This window comes from Cupressus sempervirens, chromosome 2 (assembly GCF_028749045.1).
Source record: "Cupressus sempervirens isolate cs-2001-9-10 chromosome 2, ASM2874904v1, whole genome shotgun sequence".
Taxonomy (NCBI): Eukaryota; Viridiplantae; Streptophyta; class Pinopsida; order Cupressales; family Cupressaceae; genus Cupressus; species Cupressus sempervirens.
In genome coordinates this window covers 505,731,990-505,747,795 of record NC_143119.1, presented here as the reverse complement: position 1 = coordinate 505,747,795, position 15,806 = coordinate 505,731,990, and the positions used below count along the sequence as shown (strand labels likewise).

The 15,806-nt window shown below is 35.6% G+C and overlaps 1 protein-coding gene across 2 annotated transcripts in view; it reads left to right on the top strand.

Annotated features, from left to right (window-relative positions):
• Positions 1 to 15,806, top strand: part of LOC149573206 (uncharacterized) — a 191,676-nt gene that overhangs the window by 68,388 nt on the left and 107,482 nt on the right. For both annotated transcript variants that reach the window (XM_089814389.1, XM_089814390.1), the window contains exon 5: positions 10,232 to 10,439. In XM_089814389.1, the coding sequence (XP_089670515.1) occupies positions 10,232 to 10,439 (208 nt within the window). The remainder of the gene's footprint in view (positions 1 to 10,231; positions 10,440 to 15,806) is intronic.

The following is a 15,806-nucleotide window of genomic DNA, read 5'->3' as shown; positions in this document are numbered from 1 at the left end:
AAAAAGTCACGATTTTGCAGATTGATTCCGCGATTTTCCTGTCACGAGTTACAAACAGATTTGCAGTCACAATTTGTCAAAAAACCTTAACGAAAAAAATCCAGTCACTATTTGCAGACACTGGTCTCAAAAAACCCTAGTCGAACCTAGGTATTTTGAAGCAAGTAAATTAAGGAAAAATTAATTTGGAAAATAAAGGTTCGAAAATTTTAATAAGAAATTATTATTTTCAAAAAAATTCAATCTTCCTCTGATACCATATTACAAAGTAATTGTTAAATATTTGCTTATTATTAACAAAGACTAACAGGTCAATATATACAAGAAGAATGAACGATGTTTCCTTAGGAAACGATTGTAGAGAATAGAAACGTTCTATTCTAGCTACTATAAAACTAACAATTATTTATAGACTGACTAAATATTAGAAACATTCTAATATTTACAATAGATTACAAATAGATAATCATTAACTAATAATAGACACTATCTATTATCATAATATAAACTTCATCCTATACACAACTGGCTTTAAAAGGCAACTAATTATAGTACTTACATACGCGCACAAGTGTTTTTTCTCCTTTGGTAGAAAGGCCTAAAAAAGAATCCAAGGCAGCGACAATTAAAAATAACTATAAATTCATATAGAATGTACTAGTAGAAGAGTTCTAAGACAACTGTTCGCATAAAATATCACTAATCATTTCTTGCCAAAATATCTTTTTTTGGTTAGACCTAACAATGAGAAAGATGTACTTATACGTCCAAAGGTCAAAAGTGTTTAATCCTTTCAGACCTGCGATGCAGCTGAGTAGAGTAATGAGATCATTGATCTCTTCTTTGAAGTTAGAACGACACTCGTCTTTTGGCCATCTTGTGAGATTAGGCCTCTTGTTGATCAACCAATTGTCATTGATGTACTTGTTTTAGTATGCATTATCCTCATTCCACCTTTACAAAGCCTTTTTTTTGAGATATTTGTGACCATTAGAGTGGGTGGAACTCTGTATATCCTATCAATAGTCTCAAGATCATGACTTATGATGGTATTTCCATCTCTGTCTCTAATGATTCTAGATGAATGATCAAAATTCTTGGCACATGCAAATACAAACTCTAATTCTATAACAACTAGAGGAAAAGTAGAGACCATATGTATGTTTCCATATCCATACGAGCAATATAAATATCTCTAATCTCATCACAATGTGAGGTAACTTGTGAAGGGGGATTGAGTTATGGTATTGATCACATTGAAACTTCATTTTCTTTTTCTCTTTTCCTTTGGCTGGTATAGCTTCTCCTGACATGGCAATCAGGTGCATGTGAGTAACTGTTACATGAAAATTCTAGAAGGTGAGTATGTCTTCATGAGATAGATCCACTGCAAACTTCTTTGGTGCACAAGTATGGATTTTGGAAGGATATGAAAAAGGATTATGGCTAGGAACCTTTAGGGCAATAGAAATGCAAATGGACTTGGATTAAAATTTGCCCTTTGTTTGGTCAGAAAAACCAAAAACGAGGTTTTTCAAAGGGTATTATCATAGTAACACAGGGATGCGTCCCCCTACCCTTTTTCCTTGATACACTTAGGACGTGGGGATGCCATTCCCATGTCCCAAGTTGCACCATCATTTGGCCGCCGTCTTGCTGGGGATGGGGGGACATCTCTGCATCCCCTGTGAGGACAGGGGGATGGGAACAAGTCCCCTAACCCCTCCTGGGGACGACTGGGTGTACCCTATCCAACCAAAAAAAATAGTTGTTTAAAAAAATTAAACATGTTTTAATATTCTATTGGGCGTAGTGAAAATAATATCATGTTGCTCAATTTAATCATCTCTACGATGAGATACTCATACTTTTGATATCTATGACTATTATTATAGAACTCTTTCATTTGCCATTCGAGTATTTAAGATTCTACTATCTATTTTTCAATGTTCAATGTTCAATCCAATGTTCAAGACTCAAGTATTTAAATTAAATTATAGTAAATTAATATTTTACATCTTTATGTCTTATATTGTTATATATATATATATCTTCATTACTAGTGTTTTAAGTACCACATGTATGGTATATAGTATATACGAGCCCCCAAACCCCCGACCATCCCGTCCCCCACCGTTACCAAATTGAGGCCCCTTTGTCCCCCTGTCCCGGAAACTTGTCCCCCCATCTCCTCATCCCCTAAGGTGGTGTAATTTGTTGATGTTTAGTAGCTCTAGTTCAATAATCATTTGTTATTATATTAATTGGATAATAATGGATTCTCCATGTCTCTCTGTGTCTCTCCCTTAATATGAATAAGAGTGATATTGTTGCCATTGGAAAACACATACCATAATAGGCAATGCAAATACATTTTCAATGATCACCGGAAACTAACATGGTATCAGAGCCATACTGCAAATGTAGAAAAAGAAATAGTGAGTTTACTAAACATATAATAGTCAATAGAACATAAGGATCAACTCAACATTTCAAACGTTATTAGTATACTTGTAGACAAACTAGACGGTGTCTTGAAATTACTAAGTAGAATTGGCTTGGGTGTTTTCTGTGCCTTGGGTTACCACTATATTTTTTTTTGTATGTTGATAGTTATTAACATGTGCAGCACGGGTATAATGGAAGTTTAGGTTGTGCTGACTATAGGAAAGGCTATGGGGTGGTGTATAATCAATACAAATAGAAGATGCCACGTAGGATGATCCTCTATAGGAAAATGTATGGTGTGTTTAAACAGTGCTAACGACAAGCCTCCATGTCAACAATATCAAGAAGGGAGTTTACAATAGCAGAAGTGAATTGAACTGGAAAGCAACAAATGCAAGCTATGGCTTCTTAAGCATTGCTTGCTTCATTTTTGCATACGAATAAGTCAAACAAGCGTCACCTTTAATTTTAGTCCATACAAGCCAAATGCATCTCCTCACAAATCACACTTCAAGAACCTTCAACCATGAAAGTTGAGGATTGTGTGCTCTTCAGTGAACTGTCGATTACTAGACACACAGAACAGGTTCGAGTGTTCTAGAAGGTGAGTTGCATTCAGATTGTTAGATGGTGCAGGAATGACGATGGGTTGCATCAATGAAGCAGGGTGAATAGATTGACCATCCTAATCCTATAGGCAGCGAATACAAAAAGGCAAAGGAGTGTACTCCCTAGCTCAACTGCCACATAGGAAATGGCCCCACAATTTGTCCTTGGAAATCAATGATTCGTGAATCATCTGTAGCAATAAAAAAATAGGGTGCAGTCATCAAATTAAGTAGGGTCAAACAATTGCAATAAAGAGAGCCACATACTCAAGTAAATTAAAGATCAATTACAGATGTGGCATTACAAAGGAGCGATAGGGAAAGAAAGGAAATAAAAGTACATGGGCATCAAACACATCACCCACTGTTACATACTCTGAATACACGTAAGGAAATAGAGGGACAAATCTAACATAGAGAGCAACGTACAAGGCCGCACATAATCTCACATTGATCAATGGCCCACCACACTCCTGTTACGCTAGGTACAGACCAGTGAATAGGCGTTGATAGTTTATAAAACAAGGGTTTTACAATGTTAGAGAGTTAAAGGTCCCAGGCATGAATCCAATCAAGTTAGGTATAAATCTATGTTTTAGTGTTAATATAAATTTAATGAGATAAATAGATATAAGTTATAAATATATATATATGTTCAATGTATATATTTAAATTATATATATAATGGGGATCATTCTCAAAGTAAGAAAGGAATGACGTTAGGTTATAATTATCTACATTTTATTAGAAAGATCATATATTGAGTATTATTGTACTCTCTCTCTCTCTGTCTCTCTCTCTCTCTACATGCTATAAGAGCTATTTGCCTTGATCTTTTCCAAGAGTGTTCTTGCAAGAAAAAGAGGGACATTGAGATTCAGAGGGAGTCTGAAAATCCATGTGTGTGACTACATGATTTTAGTGGGCCTGCCCCCTGTGTACATCATGAGGAAGTGATGACTTCCAAATGATTATCACTTGTATTTGCAGAAGTTATTCAAAGGTGATGATCTTACAATAACTTAATTTTCTACTGTGATGGATATCTTATGATGTCAATGCATATCATGATAGATTATACTTTGCATGGTGGATGTTCATATGGTAAGCATTATGAGAATGCTTGTGCACATACCTATGAATATTTTGAGTACATGGTGAATGTTATGCAAATTGATGTTCAGGAGGCCATTGCACAAGGTACTTGGTGAATGTCTAATGAGTTTACATTTAGGAGGCCATTGCTCAAAGAGTACTTGGTGAATGTCAAATGAGTTGACATTCAGGAGGCCATTACTTCCAATGTCTTTATATTACATTGAGGTAATAGACGGTCATGCATTTATCCTCCCTAGCTAAGAGGGAGTGTTGATGTTTGGTAGCTTTCGTTTGATAAACTATGACACTAAAGTGTGTGTATATATATATGTGTGTGTGTGTGTATGTATGTATGTATGTATGTACGTATGTATGTATGTATGTATGAAATATATGATATATTATATAATTAAATAATCATTTATTATTACATTAATTAGATAATAATGGGTAGACATGTCTCTCCCTTGATATAAATAAGAGTGATACTGATGTCATTGGAAAACATATACCTTAATAAACAATGCAAATACATTTGCAGCGATCATTGGAAGCCAACATAACTATGGGTATTACATATGAGGACAACAAGCTTTAAGATGAAAGAATGAAGGAAAAATGGATTATAAACATATGGTATGGTGTCTACTTATAGATGCTATTTTTTTAAGATTACCACTATAAGTCAACCAACAAGCAACTTGAAACTACCAACGGGAATTTTTAGTCCCGTGGCTTCCATGGAAGAAGAATGGAAAATGTATATGAAATGGATGAAGTTGGGCTTTTAGATCACATTTACATGATAGGACAGATAGTTTTCTTCTTTTGAATACTTCATTCTTAGAATGGGTTTTTTGATCCTGACTGCATATGCAAGCAAGTGAAGCCCTTACATATGCAACATGGAGATATTAAGATGGAAGAGAGAAGGATCCATGCAAATCTGAACATGAAATGAAGGATTTGCATTTATAAACAAGAACAAAAATATATACATGAAAAATCCTAAAACAAGTGCAAGAAAACATACCTCCTTTTGCAAAAAAAAGAGAGAAGAAGTCTTCTTAAAATCTTGAGCAAAATTTGATTCCCAAGAGATTATCGGATTTAGGAAAAGATCGCAAGAATGGATTTATATAGACCATGAATCTTGACTCAATCCTCCTGAAATCAATGCTCATGTGAGTCAAGATGAGTAGCTTGATAAGTGTTTAATAATGGAGAAATAAAATGCACAATCTAGCAACAAGATTGAACAATTCAAACCTGAAAATGATTAAAGAGATGCCCACATGTAGTGATAACCAAATCAAATGCAACTTGCGAATGATGGAGAACAGGCTGAAATCACCATTTCTGCCCTAGATGCCTTCCTTGAACCAAAACGAAGGTATTGGGAGCAAAAACACTTCCCTTTATGAGTTGTTTTTGGCCAAGAAATGCCCTTGATGGGCTGTTTAAACTTTAGAGAAAAACACAGTTTGCAAATGCTTGCAAAATCGCCGCCCAACCTTTGTGTTTCAAGATGCAGCAATAAGAGTAACAAAGACGCTTTTTATGATGGATTACACATGCAATCTTTCAAGAAATCGCCAATTCTAACCTTTCAAAGCCAAACACAACTATAAGTGAATAATGACGTGCTTTTGGGAGGTTTTTCACATCAGAAACATGTGTAATAGCACCAGGTTCTATCTTCACCAGGTTCTGATCTCCATCCTTCTTTTTGCCGATGATGTGGTTCTCCTTTCTTCCTCTACAGATAGTTTACAGAGGCTTCTTGATGGCTTGGCTTCCTTCTAGTGATTAGCGACAGCTTGCGGTTAACTTGATTAAGACTTGGGTCATGATCTTCAATTATTTAAAGACTTCCCATCTTCACTTCTTTTTTCAGGGTTAGGAGATCGAGATCACTACATCCTATACTTATCTGGGGGTTAAGTTTGGAATGGGCACCCCTGAATGTCCCAAAAAACTAAACCAAATTGTTGAAAGGAATTATGTCAAACAGTTTGCATTCAACCTCTTATTTCTCCGTTTAATGTTTTAAACCCCTTATAACTCCGGAAATCAAACGTTTATTTGTTTGTTGTGTTTTGTGCATGGAATTGGTATCATACAACATAAACAAGAAAGAAACTACAATAATATGCAAAGTGGAAATGAATTGCTGCTAATAAAATGTTATTTTCAGAATTCATAAAACCAAATACATGGCAGATTTGTCAACTCACTAATTACTTCAGCAGTACTGACATAATACTCTAGTCCATGCTTTCGAACTTGCTGCTACAGTGCTTTGTCCTTCAATCAGTCCACTACCTTCGTAATATCATTCCCTCAAAGCGGCATAAGCGTCGGAAAAGTAGTGAAGAAGATATGAGCAAAATACCAAATCTGCCTGTAGCTGGAAATGCAACTAAATTGCCTAATAATGAAGCCAATAACAAAGAATTCCAAAGGCCAAACCCCAAGGGAATGACGTCTAGAATGTTACAAGAGAGGATAGATGTCCTCAAATGCCAAGAACGGAGCTGCAACTCACACACCAATTTCTTCTCATCTTCAACCCTGGCTAATGAAGCCACAAATGCTTCCTTTTATTCTATTTCCAAAGGTCCGCTCAACTCATATGGGCAATGTGGGATAAAAGATGTGTAGTATATAAAACATATATTAAAATACCCCTTATGTCTCCCTTGGGTACACATCCCCATAAAATAAATATTAAAGTAACACTTTAATATTTTACAATTAAATTAGACGTTACTTTAATAAAACTTCAGGCATTAAAATGTATTAGCAATCGGACTTCGAATAATGCGAGTGATAGCTCATTGGAAAGCTCTCACCGAGGAGTATCAAATCCAATCACCAAAATTGACCTGCACTGTGTCCTGCCAACTAACTAAAAATAGTATGTATGTCTGAAACTGAGTAAATCAACTTCGTTTTGATCCAAACTGGAAATGACTAGGCCAAAACACTCCAGGATCCCATTAAACCCTTCGTTAGCCCTCGGGACCATGTAGAACAAGGCTAACGCACACACACTTGGTCAACTACTAAAATGGGGACATTACAAAGTTTTCCGAACCACGGTTCAGTATGAGACCAACTATTCAACCCAGAGTTAATAAGGGTATGGGTTCTCTTGCTTTGCTTGAGAAACAATGTTTCAGACACCATTTCAAGGATACCTCATCCAAGTTATCTCTCTTGGACTCTCTTGTGAGGCCAATTGTTTTTTATGGGTTTGTGGTTTGGGGCCCATCTCTTCTTGGTTTTGATTGGGCCTCGATCGAGTGGGTTCAAACTTTATTTTTGAGGCGCATCATTAGATGTCATAGGGTCACTCCTCATAGTGTCATTCTTGCTAAGTTCGACGCTCATCCTTTTAGTCTCGCGACCATTTTTTATTTGGTTTGGTTCCTCCATCGTCTTCGTGGTTTTGCGGATCATGCTGGTGATTGTTATCCGTACTCCTATTTAGCTTATTGTTTGTCTGTGTCTACTATGAGTGCTGAGTCCGGTTCTCGTGTATGTTGTTGGTATGCATAGGCCTCTTCTCTGCTCGGTTCTATTGGGATTGATATCGATCGCTTCCCCCCCTTTCCCCTTTCAGTTCTCGTTGGATGCCCCGACTCATCTTCTCCCTTCTCAGCAGGAGTTGAATGAGCATGTCAGACTTGACATTTATAGACAGTAGATTGCCACTACCTGGGTTAACCCTCCTGGTGGGTTACACCCATGGATGTCCTTTTACACGAACCACTTCTTGGAGATGTCTGATGGGATTATTGTTCGTCCTAGCTACCTTTCCCGGCGGTGGTTTCATGCCCTGTGTATCTCTTTGGGGTCTTTCAAAGTTGGTTCTGACCATCTTTGAGTTCAGACTGACCATCATATTGACAGTGGAGAGTGGATCTGTAGGCTTTGTACTTTGGGTGAGGTGGAGACTGAGACTCACTTCATTTTTCGTTGCCCTATTTATTATGAGATTAGAGAGATATTTTTCTGTCTATTTCGAGAGTGCTTCTCTCTCTATGATTTTTTCAGCTATTATGATCAACATTGTCTTGCACTTTATCTTCGAGAGGCCACTATGGTCCGTGATAGCACGATCCAGTCACTATTTTTGCATCGATACTCATCTACTCAACTCATTACTGCCTTTTTCACAGCATTATCTCCTTTGTGTGGTGTGAAAAGGCCTTCTACTGCACTAGATCTACCAGACATTCCAAATGTGTCAGATCCCGTACCAGCTACTTGCACCAGCGACACCCCTCTATGAGTGGCCACAAACAGAGCAGGGCCTTTACCCATCGGCATGCATATCATTCAGTGGCTGATTTCTTTTCGCCTAGAAAGGATTCCTAGTCTCTCTCTTGGCCTCCTCTCTGGTTCTTTCTTTGCTTTCTCTTGTTGTTGTTTGTATTTATTTTTATTTGTATTTATTTTCGGACACCTTTTTGTGCTCCTGCTGCTGTCAGCCTCATTGTTGTAATCCTCTAGTCCCATGGACCTTTTGTTGGTTTTTTGTTAGACATTAATATCATTATCTTATCTTATAAAATCGCCACTTAGTCTTTAAGTCACTTAAGATAGGCTTTTTGAAGCCAAACACATGCAAATGGTATAAAAATTGCCACCATGGGGTTCTTCATATAAAATAAGGCTTAAGATCATAATGACATGCTTTTTAAGAAGCTTTACACTTGCATTTTAACTCAAAATCGCCACCTTTTATATAAACATTCTTTTTCAAGCCATTTACACATGCAAGAACATTCAAAATTGCCCCAAATAACTTAAGACATGCTTTTTGTAGTCAAAAGCATATTTTTTTTGGGTTTTACATATGCTCAATATATGTAAGCTTATTAAAAAAGGTCACCAAAAATAATGACGGGCTTTTTAAAGCTTTTTGCATATATGAACAACTTTCATTTTAACACATGTATTTGCATTATTCTCCCCACCCCCCTTATGACTGGGTCCAAAATATTGATAATGGAGATTTAAGAGATGACTTGCATATGTGATGCATGCAATATTAGATAAAAACTTCACTTAATTGTGTATAAAAAAGTGTCTCTTGTTTTAAATTTACATATAACTATAGTTTAAATATAGAGATATGTGAAAGGACTGGAAAAACCCACTATTACATTAAAAACTCATTGAAAACTATGTCTAAATTTAATCAGCGTGATGTGAAATTTTAAAATGGGGTTCTAAACCCACTTTACATGTAATAGACAATTTAATAACATGCAATTATCAATAAAATAACCCACTTTTGAGAATTTCTAGTCAAAGATCAAGGATATGCAGTCAGCTGAAAAACCTTTCCTACAACACGCTTAATTCCTTAATAACTTTAGCTAGACAACCTTGTTTGAGGCCTAAGATAGCTCAAAATGAGCGGGATTTCAAAAGCTACAATTCTAGGGTAAAAACAATATTAATAAAAAAAACACAAAAGTAGGAAATACGAAGAAAAAGACTTAAAGGTTAACAAAAATCAAGAGCTTGCAGTGAGAGACGAAAAACTCATCCTGACGAGCAATAAGGTGATTAACTTGATGCAAACCCTCGAAAAGGATGCATGAAATGTGCAGAATAAAGGACAATTTAAGGATGACCGGTTGCCTTCACACTGCATTATCCAATACATCGAAAATGTTGATGATACACCTACAAATCTATGAGAAAATTGCATTAAGTTGCCCCTATTCTGTGATGTCAAAATTGAGGACGACACATGCATGCTCCTCCCTCACCTCAGATCTTTAGAGTGACGGAGAAACTATGGTTATTTATATTATATATTACTAGATATACAAAAAGATATATGTGCAGTGAGCATTGTACAATATATCATTGTAATCATTTTACAAAGGTTTTTAACTGTGTATGTCAATTGTATCATGATGCTCTGGTATTATAGTTTATCATATTGTGTGCCTTTTTTTCCCTCGAAGCTGTCTCTTAATAATACTTTTATTGAGCCTTATAGTTAAGCATGGTCTACTTAATGGATAGATTTATCTCTTTTTGTTTGACAGGTCATCTTATGTTTTGAATCAAGATAGCTTGCCTTCCACATACAGATCATTTCTGAATAAACATGGTGGGAAGGATATTGTAATTTTGAAGGGATTAAAAGAGCTTGTATTTGGCATTCCTTGGACCAGCTTGGAAGACATAGAGAAATATTACGAGTCTAATGGTGTTGAGATCAAACTAGATCCTAACATGAAAATTCCATGTTCGGTATGTTCTTTCTGCTTTCTTTGTTTGTTGAGTATGCTTTTTCCTGTTATGGTACATTGGCTTTATATACTCTTATTAAGTCGGTACAAAAATTATGTTTATGCTTTGTTGAGCCACTGATTGTATTTTTCTCTGATATTAAATCCCATTCAAGAGATATTGTTGGTTTTTCTGCCTGCTTCTCTCATTACCGTCAAACATATGCAAGAAAAAGAAGTTTGATGTACCAGACATGTTAGAATAGTTAATGTAATGGTCATAATGGCAGAATAAGGTTTAAATGTTTTGACATATGACCATAAAGGAGATGTGTGAGGATGAATGAACTTAATATACTGTTCATAAATGCATATCAACGTAATTTTATGAGTATGTTGCTTTTATAAGTTATGACCATTATATTAAGTTTAACTATTGTTACACATCTCATTTATAGCCTTACATGAAAACATAAAAAGCTTATGCCGACAGTTAATAAACTTTTCCATACAGAGAAGTCTTGTAAATGCATATCAATGTAACCTTATAGCTACATATGCCTTATAAAATTACATTGATTATGATTTATGGCCATTATATTAAGTTTAACTATAGTCTTGCACATCTCCTTTATGGTCAAACATGAAAAAAAGTTTTTTTTTTTTTTTTTTTTTGATACTAAGGTTTTGTAAATGTATCCACTTCTTGCTCCTGAATTGGACAATATGCCAGCTCAATGGAACCTTTCATCACTACAACACGAAACAAAATGGAAGATGAATTTATATTTGCTTGATACATGTATGGTGTAATGATTTACCACCTGATGGTGCTTTTACCAATTCTGATTTCTTTTATCAAGTCTTAACTTTGTCCAACATATGCAAATTCTGAATTTTTATGTCTTCTGATTGTTTTGTTCGTTTTGAAGGTTTCTTCAGCATTTTAATTTTTTTCGTTTTTGCCAAAGGGTGACTGTAATACAAAAACAGACAGCAGAGAAGTAACACTTGGAAGTAGAACCAATGATAACTTCAAATGAAAACTAATACAACTTAGACTTTCTAAAGCCAGATAGGAAAAACTAACTTGGATTTTAGTCCATTAAACACAATGCTGCTACAAATTGTACCAGGCTGTCTATTTGTAGAATATGCAAAGATTTCAGACTTCTACAGCAATTTCATTTCTTCCCAGTGCCCAGGTCATGATATTGAACTAGGTATTTTGGATTGACTGCAGCTTGGTCACCAATATCACTAGACAACACCCACATCTGGTTATATATGAATTTCTTCTGATGTATGGCTGACTGGGATTGACTTTTCTGCTCGTACTCACTGTACTAATAGTCTAATTCCCTGCAGTGCTGTGGAGGCTATTTGCTGTTTAAAAAATGCAAGAAACAGTCTGATCCACTAAATTCCTCCCTGATTTCGCAGTGCTGGGGGAAACTTGAGCTGCATGGAAGATCTACGGCTGCCCCTAGGTATTTCTTGTTTTAACTCCCAGACCCTCAGATCTTCTGTTGCAGTGAACCAATTTTTGCCTTCTTCCAAGTCTGATCTGATGAACCCTTTCAGGATTCTAATGCCAATGAAGATGCTGTGCTGTTCAATGCCAATAATGGCCCCTGGGTGGTCTTTCACACCTGCAAGTCTGTTGTCTCCTGAGAGATTTTGTAAAGCTGAAACTTCATGCTCAGAGCTCCAGCTCCAATTTTCTGTGTTAAAAACAATTTCCTCACGCTTAGAATGACTGTCCCTCTTTCCTTTTTTCTTTGTAACCTTAACTGGTTTGAATATTTCTTAGGGTTTTCCCACCCTTTTTACTTTCATAAAATAACATTTTTATTTTATTTAAGTCCCTTCCTAGGGATCAATCCATGAAGGGGGTCCTTTTTAATTAAAAAATGGCCATTTCCTAAGGTATAACTTAATTTGATCATTCTAGGGAGTTGTGCCCATGACTCCTTTATTTTTATTATTATTATAATATAAGTGAATATAATTAGTCCTTAGGAAGTAAATTTTTCCCATTATTCATTGCTTGCACATCTGGATCCTGATCTTAATTCTGTCTGATGCCCCCTGTCAACTGATGCTGCAAGCTAACTGGCGGTCCAGGATAACTCCTAAAAAATAGCTGTGCTAGAAGTGTCCAAGCTGATACTGGAGATCTTCTGGTGTGTCTCTGCCAACTCCCAGCCCATCCCCAAAATAGGAATTCCTCCTAAAATCTAGGAGACTGCCCAAAGCTGGTCAAACTAGCTCACATAGCTCTGATATGTCTCTGTTAGGAAATTTAAGTTAGTGCTTCATGAATGTGGTTAAATAATAATTATGTGAATAATTTTAATTTTATAACTCTGTTAGCGGATTCACACCTTGCAGCCCAGATTATGGTCCGGGTTTGCGTGGGTCCGGGTTCGTGTCCGAGTTCACTGCGGGTACAGGCAGGGTTCGGATTTTGGACTGTGGGTCCATCCAGGTCCTTGCTGGCTCGAATTTGGACAAACCCAGGAGAACCTGCGGCATTAGGGTCCAAAAAATGAAATAAAACAACTTAAAATAATGTTTAAAAAAAATAAAATTATGTAACCCTAAAAGGAGCCTAATGAAAAATATTTCACTCATCTAATCTCTCATTTTGGTGTACCCATTTTGCAAGTTTTAAGAGAAGGTTGTAGAGATTGTTTGTTCCAATGAAGAGGATCTAGATGTCATGCCCAGATTTTGAACAAGACACACCCAACACATACTATCAATTTTGCTTAAACATTTAAAGAATTCGTACCAAATCATTTCCAGATTATTGCTAGATCACAATACATATTCAAAACATTTTCAATTATCATTTGAATACAAGGAAATAATTTTTCAATAACTTTCAAGCCATTTTTCAAGAAATCATTGAGAGGGAAAGTGCATATACAAGATTTAATTTTACTTATAATATTATAATTACATTTGGATCTTTTCATCCAATCACAATTACATCAATGAAGATCAACATATGATCTCTTACAATACAAAACTTTACAGAGACTCATAATATTTCATCTTGAAACTCCCAACAAAGATTGCAATCTTCTAAGCTTTTCTTCAACACAAAACTTTTTTTTGAAACTTGTAGAAACAACAATGAAACTATGGATAGCTCACCTCCCAACCTCGGTCTCTATGAGACCACCTACCAAGTTTGGAGAACCAAGACCAATTGGGTACTATACAAGCACAAGCTCACAATACAACAATACAGGATACAACATAGAACTCTCATTTTGAGTTTACACAATAGGTTACCAGAGCAACCAATAAGATGTTCAAGGTGTGCCTAAACAGTGAAAAGAAGCCAAATACAGAAAACAAATTGCCTTCACAAGGCATACAAAACAAATACCATTACTCACATAAATTCTTCCTTGATCTCTCCCAAAGTGCATCACATTGTATTGGCACATGAAGCCCATACTTCATGCTTGTCCCTCTTCCTTCTAGGGAAGAGACTCTGCACTCAAGGTGTTAAAGCATGTAGCTTTAGTCTGACAATGACTGTGATCAAGGTCTACATATATATATGTGTGTGTGTGTGTATGTATGTATATATAACAGTATGTAAATCATACTGGTATATATATACCAGTATGATTTACATACTGTTATATATACATACATACATATATATAATCTATTTATTTGTCATTTTGCAAATGATCGCTGCAGTTGAAACTGATTCAACATATATATATTTTATATGAGATCACATCTATGTCATGATCGTAACATCGTAACATCCCTTTGATTTAAGATCATAATCAATCTAAATAAATATCATTATTGGGCTGCATATGAATTGAGTCCATTATGATTAGTAATATATGATTAGACTTGTGTTAAGTCTAACTAACCCTGAACAGGTATGATAAAAAACACCGAATAGGTGTGGCAGTGAATGGTCATGTCTCCATTCGGAGACATGCCCATTCACTCTCACACCCCTCCTTGTTTTATATATATTCAATCTGCCTGATATTGCAAGGCATGGAAATCAATTAATGCAAGCATATCAAAGGATCATTAGCATCTCAAGCTCAAGAACATATTTGTTATCTCTATTATTTATGTACTAACATATACAGATTCTGGAGAAAATCAAATTCATTGCCATCTGTGTTCAAACCTGCAATCAAAGCTGTGCATTAGTTAGCCTCATATTGAAATCTGGTAAGAAACTTTACATTGTATCAAGGCCTTGTTAAGGAGAGATCTCATTAAGTTTAAGAGATTAGATTTCACATTAACTTGCAGTATTTCATTATTCTTCAAGATGACAAACATGTTAAGATTCAAACACCACCTTACAAGTGCTGACAATTTCGAATCCTGCAAACTTTGTATAATGATGCTATTAAAAGAGAACAAATTAGATTCCTTTGTAAAAGAATAAAAGGAAGAACCTAAAGATGATCTAGAGAAAACTTTATGGATCGAGAATAATGAGAAGGCCATGAAAATAATAGTGGATGTTGTTTGAGATCGCATAGTGCGTATTGTGGCAAAACATGCAACAACATATCACATGTTTAGAGCTCTTGAAAATACATTCATAGTAAATAACATTGGTAGCAAACTTGCTCTTAAAAGACAAATGAATAACATTAGTATGAATAAAGGAGAAACAGTAAATGCCTTCTTCATGAGAATCACAGAATTGAGAGATCAATTATCTTTTGTCAGTTATGAGATTGACAACCAAGAATTATTCCTAATAGCATTAGGAGGACTACCAAATTCTTGAGAGTCATTTGTACAAAGTATAAGTGCAAGATCTAAAATTCCAAAACTAGATCGATTAAAGATCTGATTGTCTTCAAGAAGAGTTGAGATTAATGAGTAAAGGAAAACATAAAACTTTAGATGAAGACATTCATGTTCTTAACACCAACTCTCATAAGAAGGGTAAGAAGAAGAACACAAAGAGGAAAATAAACTTTCATGGAAAGGGACAATCAAAACAGAAGAAAGACTTGTCTAAAAATCAATGTTTCAGATGTGATCAATATGGACATTACGCACTAAATTGTCTTGATCGATCAAGACTTCAAGCATCATTTGCCAAAACTGATAAATAAATCGAAGGTCAAGATTCTGAGAAATATGCCTTCTACTCAGCCTTTTCTAGTCAAAGATCAACCAAGTCCTACACTTGGATAATTGATAGAGGATCTTCAGGACACATCACTGGATATCAAGATAACCTAGAAAGCATGCAAATAGAAATAGATGAAGTAGTTACAATTGGGGATGTTCTGCACATTCCATAAAAGGAATTGGGACTTGCACCATCAAATTAAAATCCGGAAAATCTATTCAGCTTTCTAAAGTT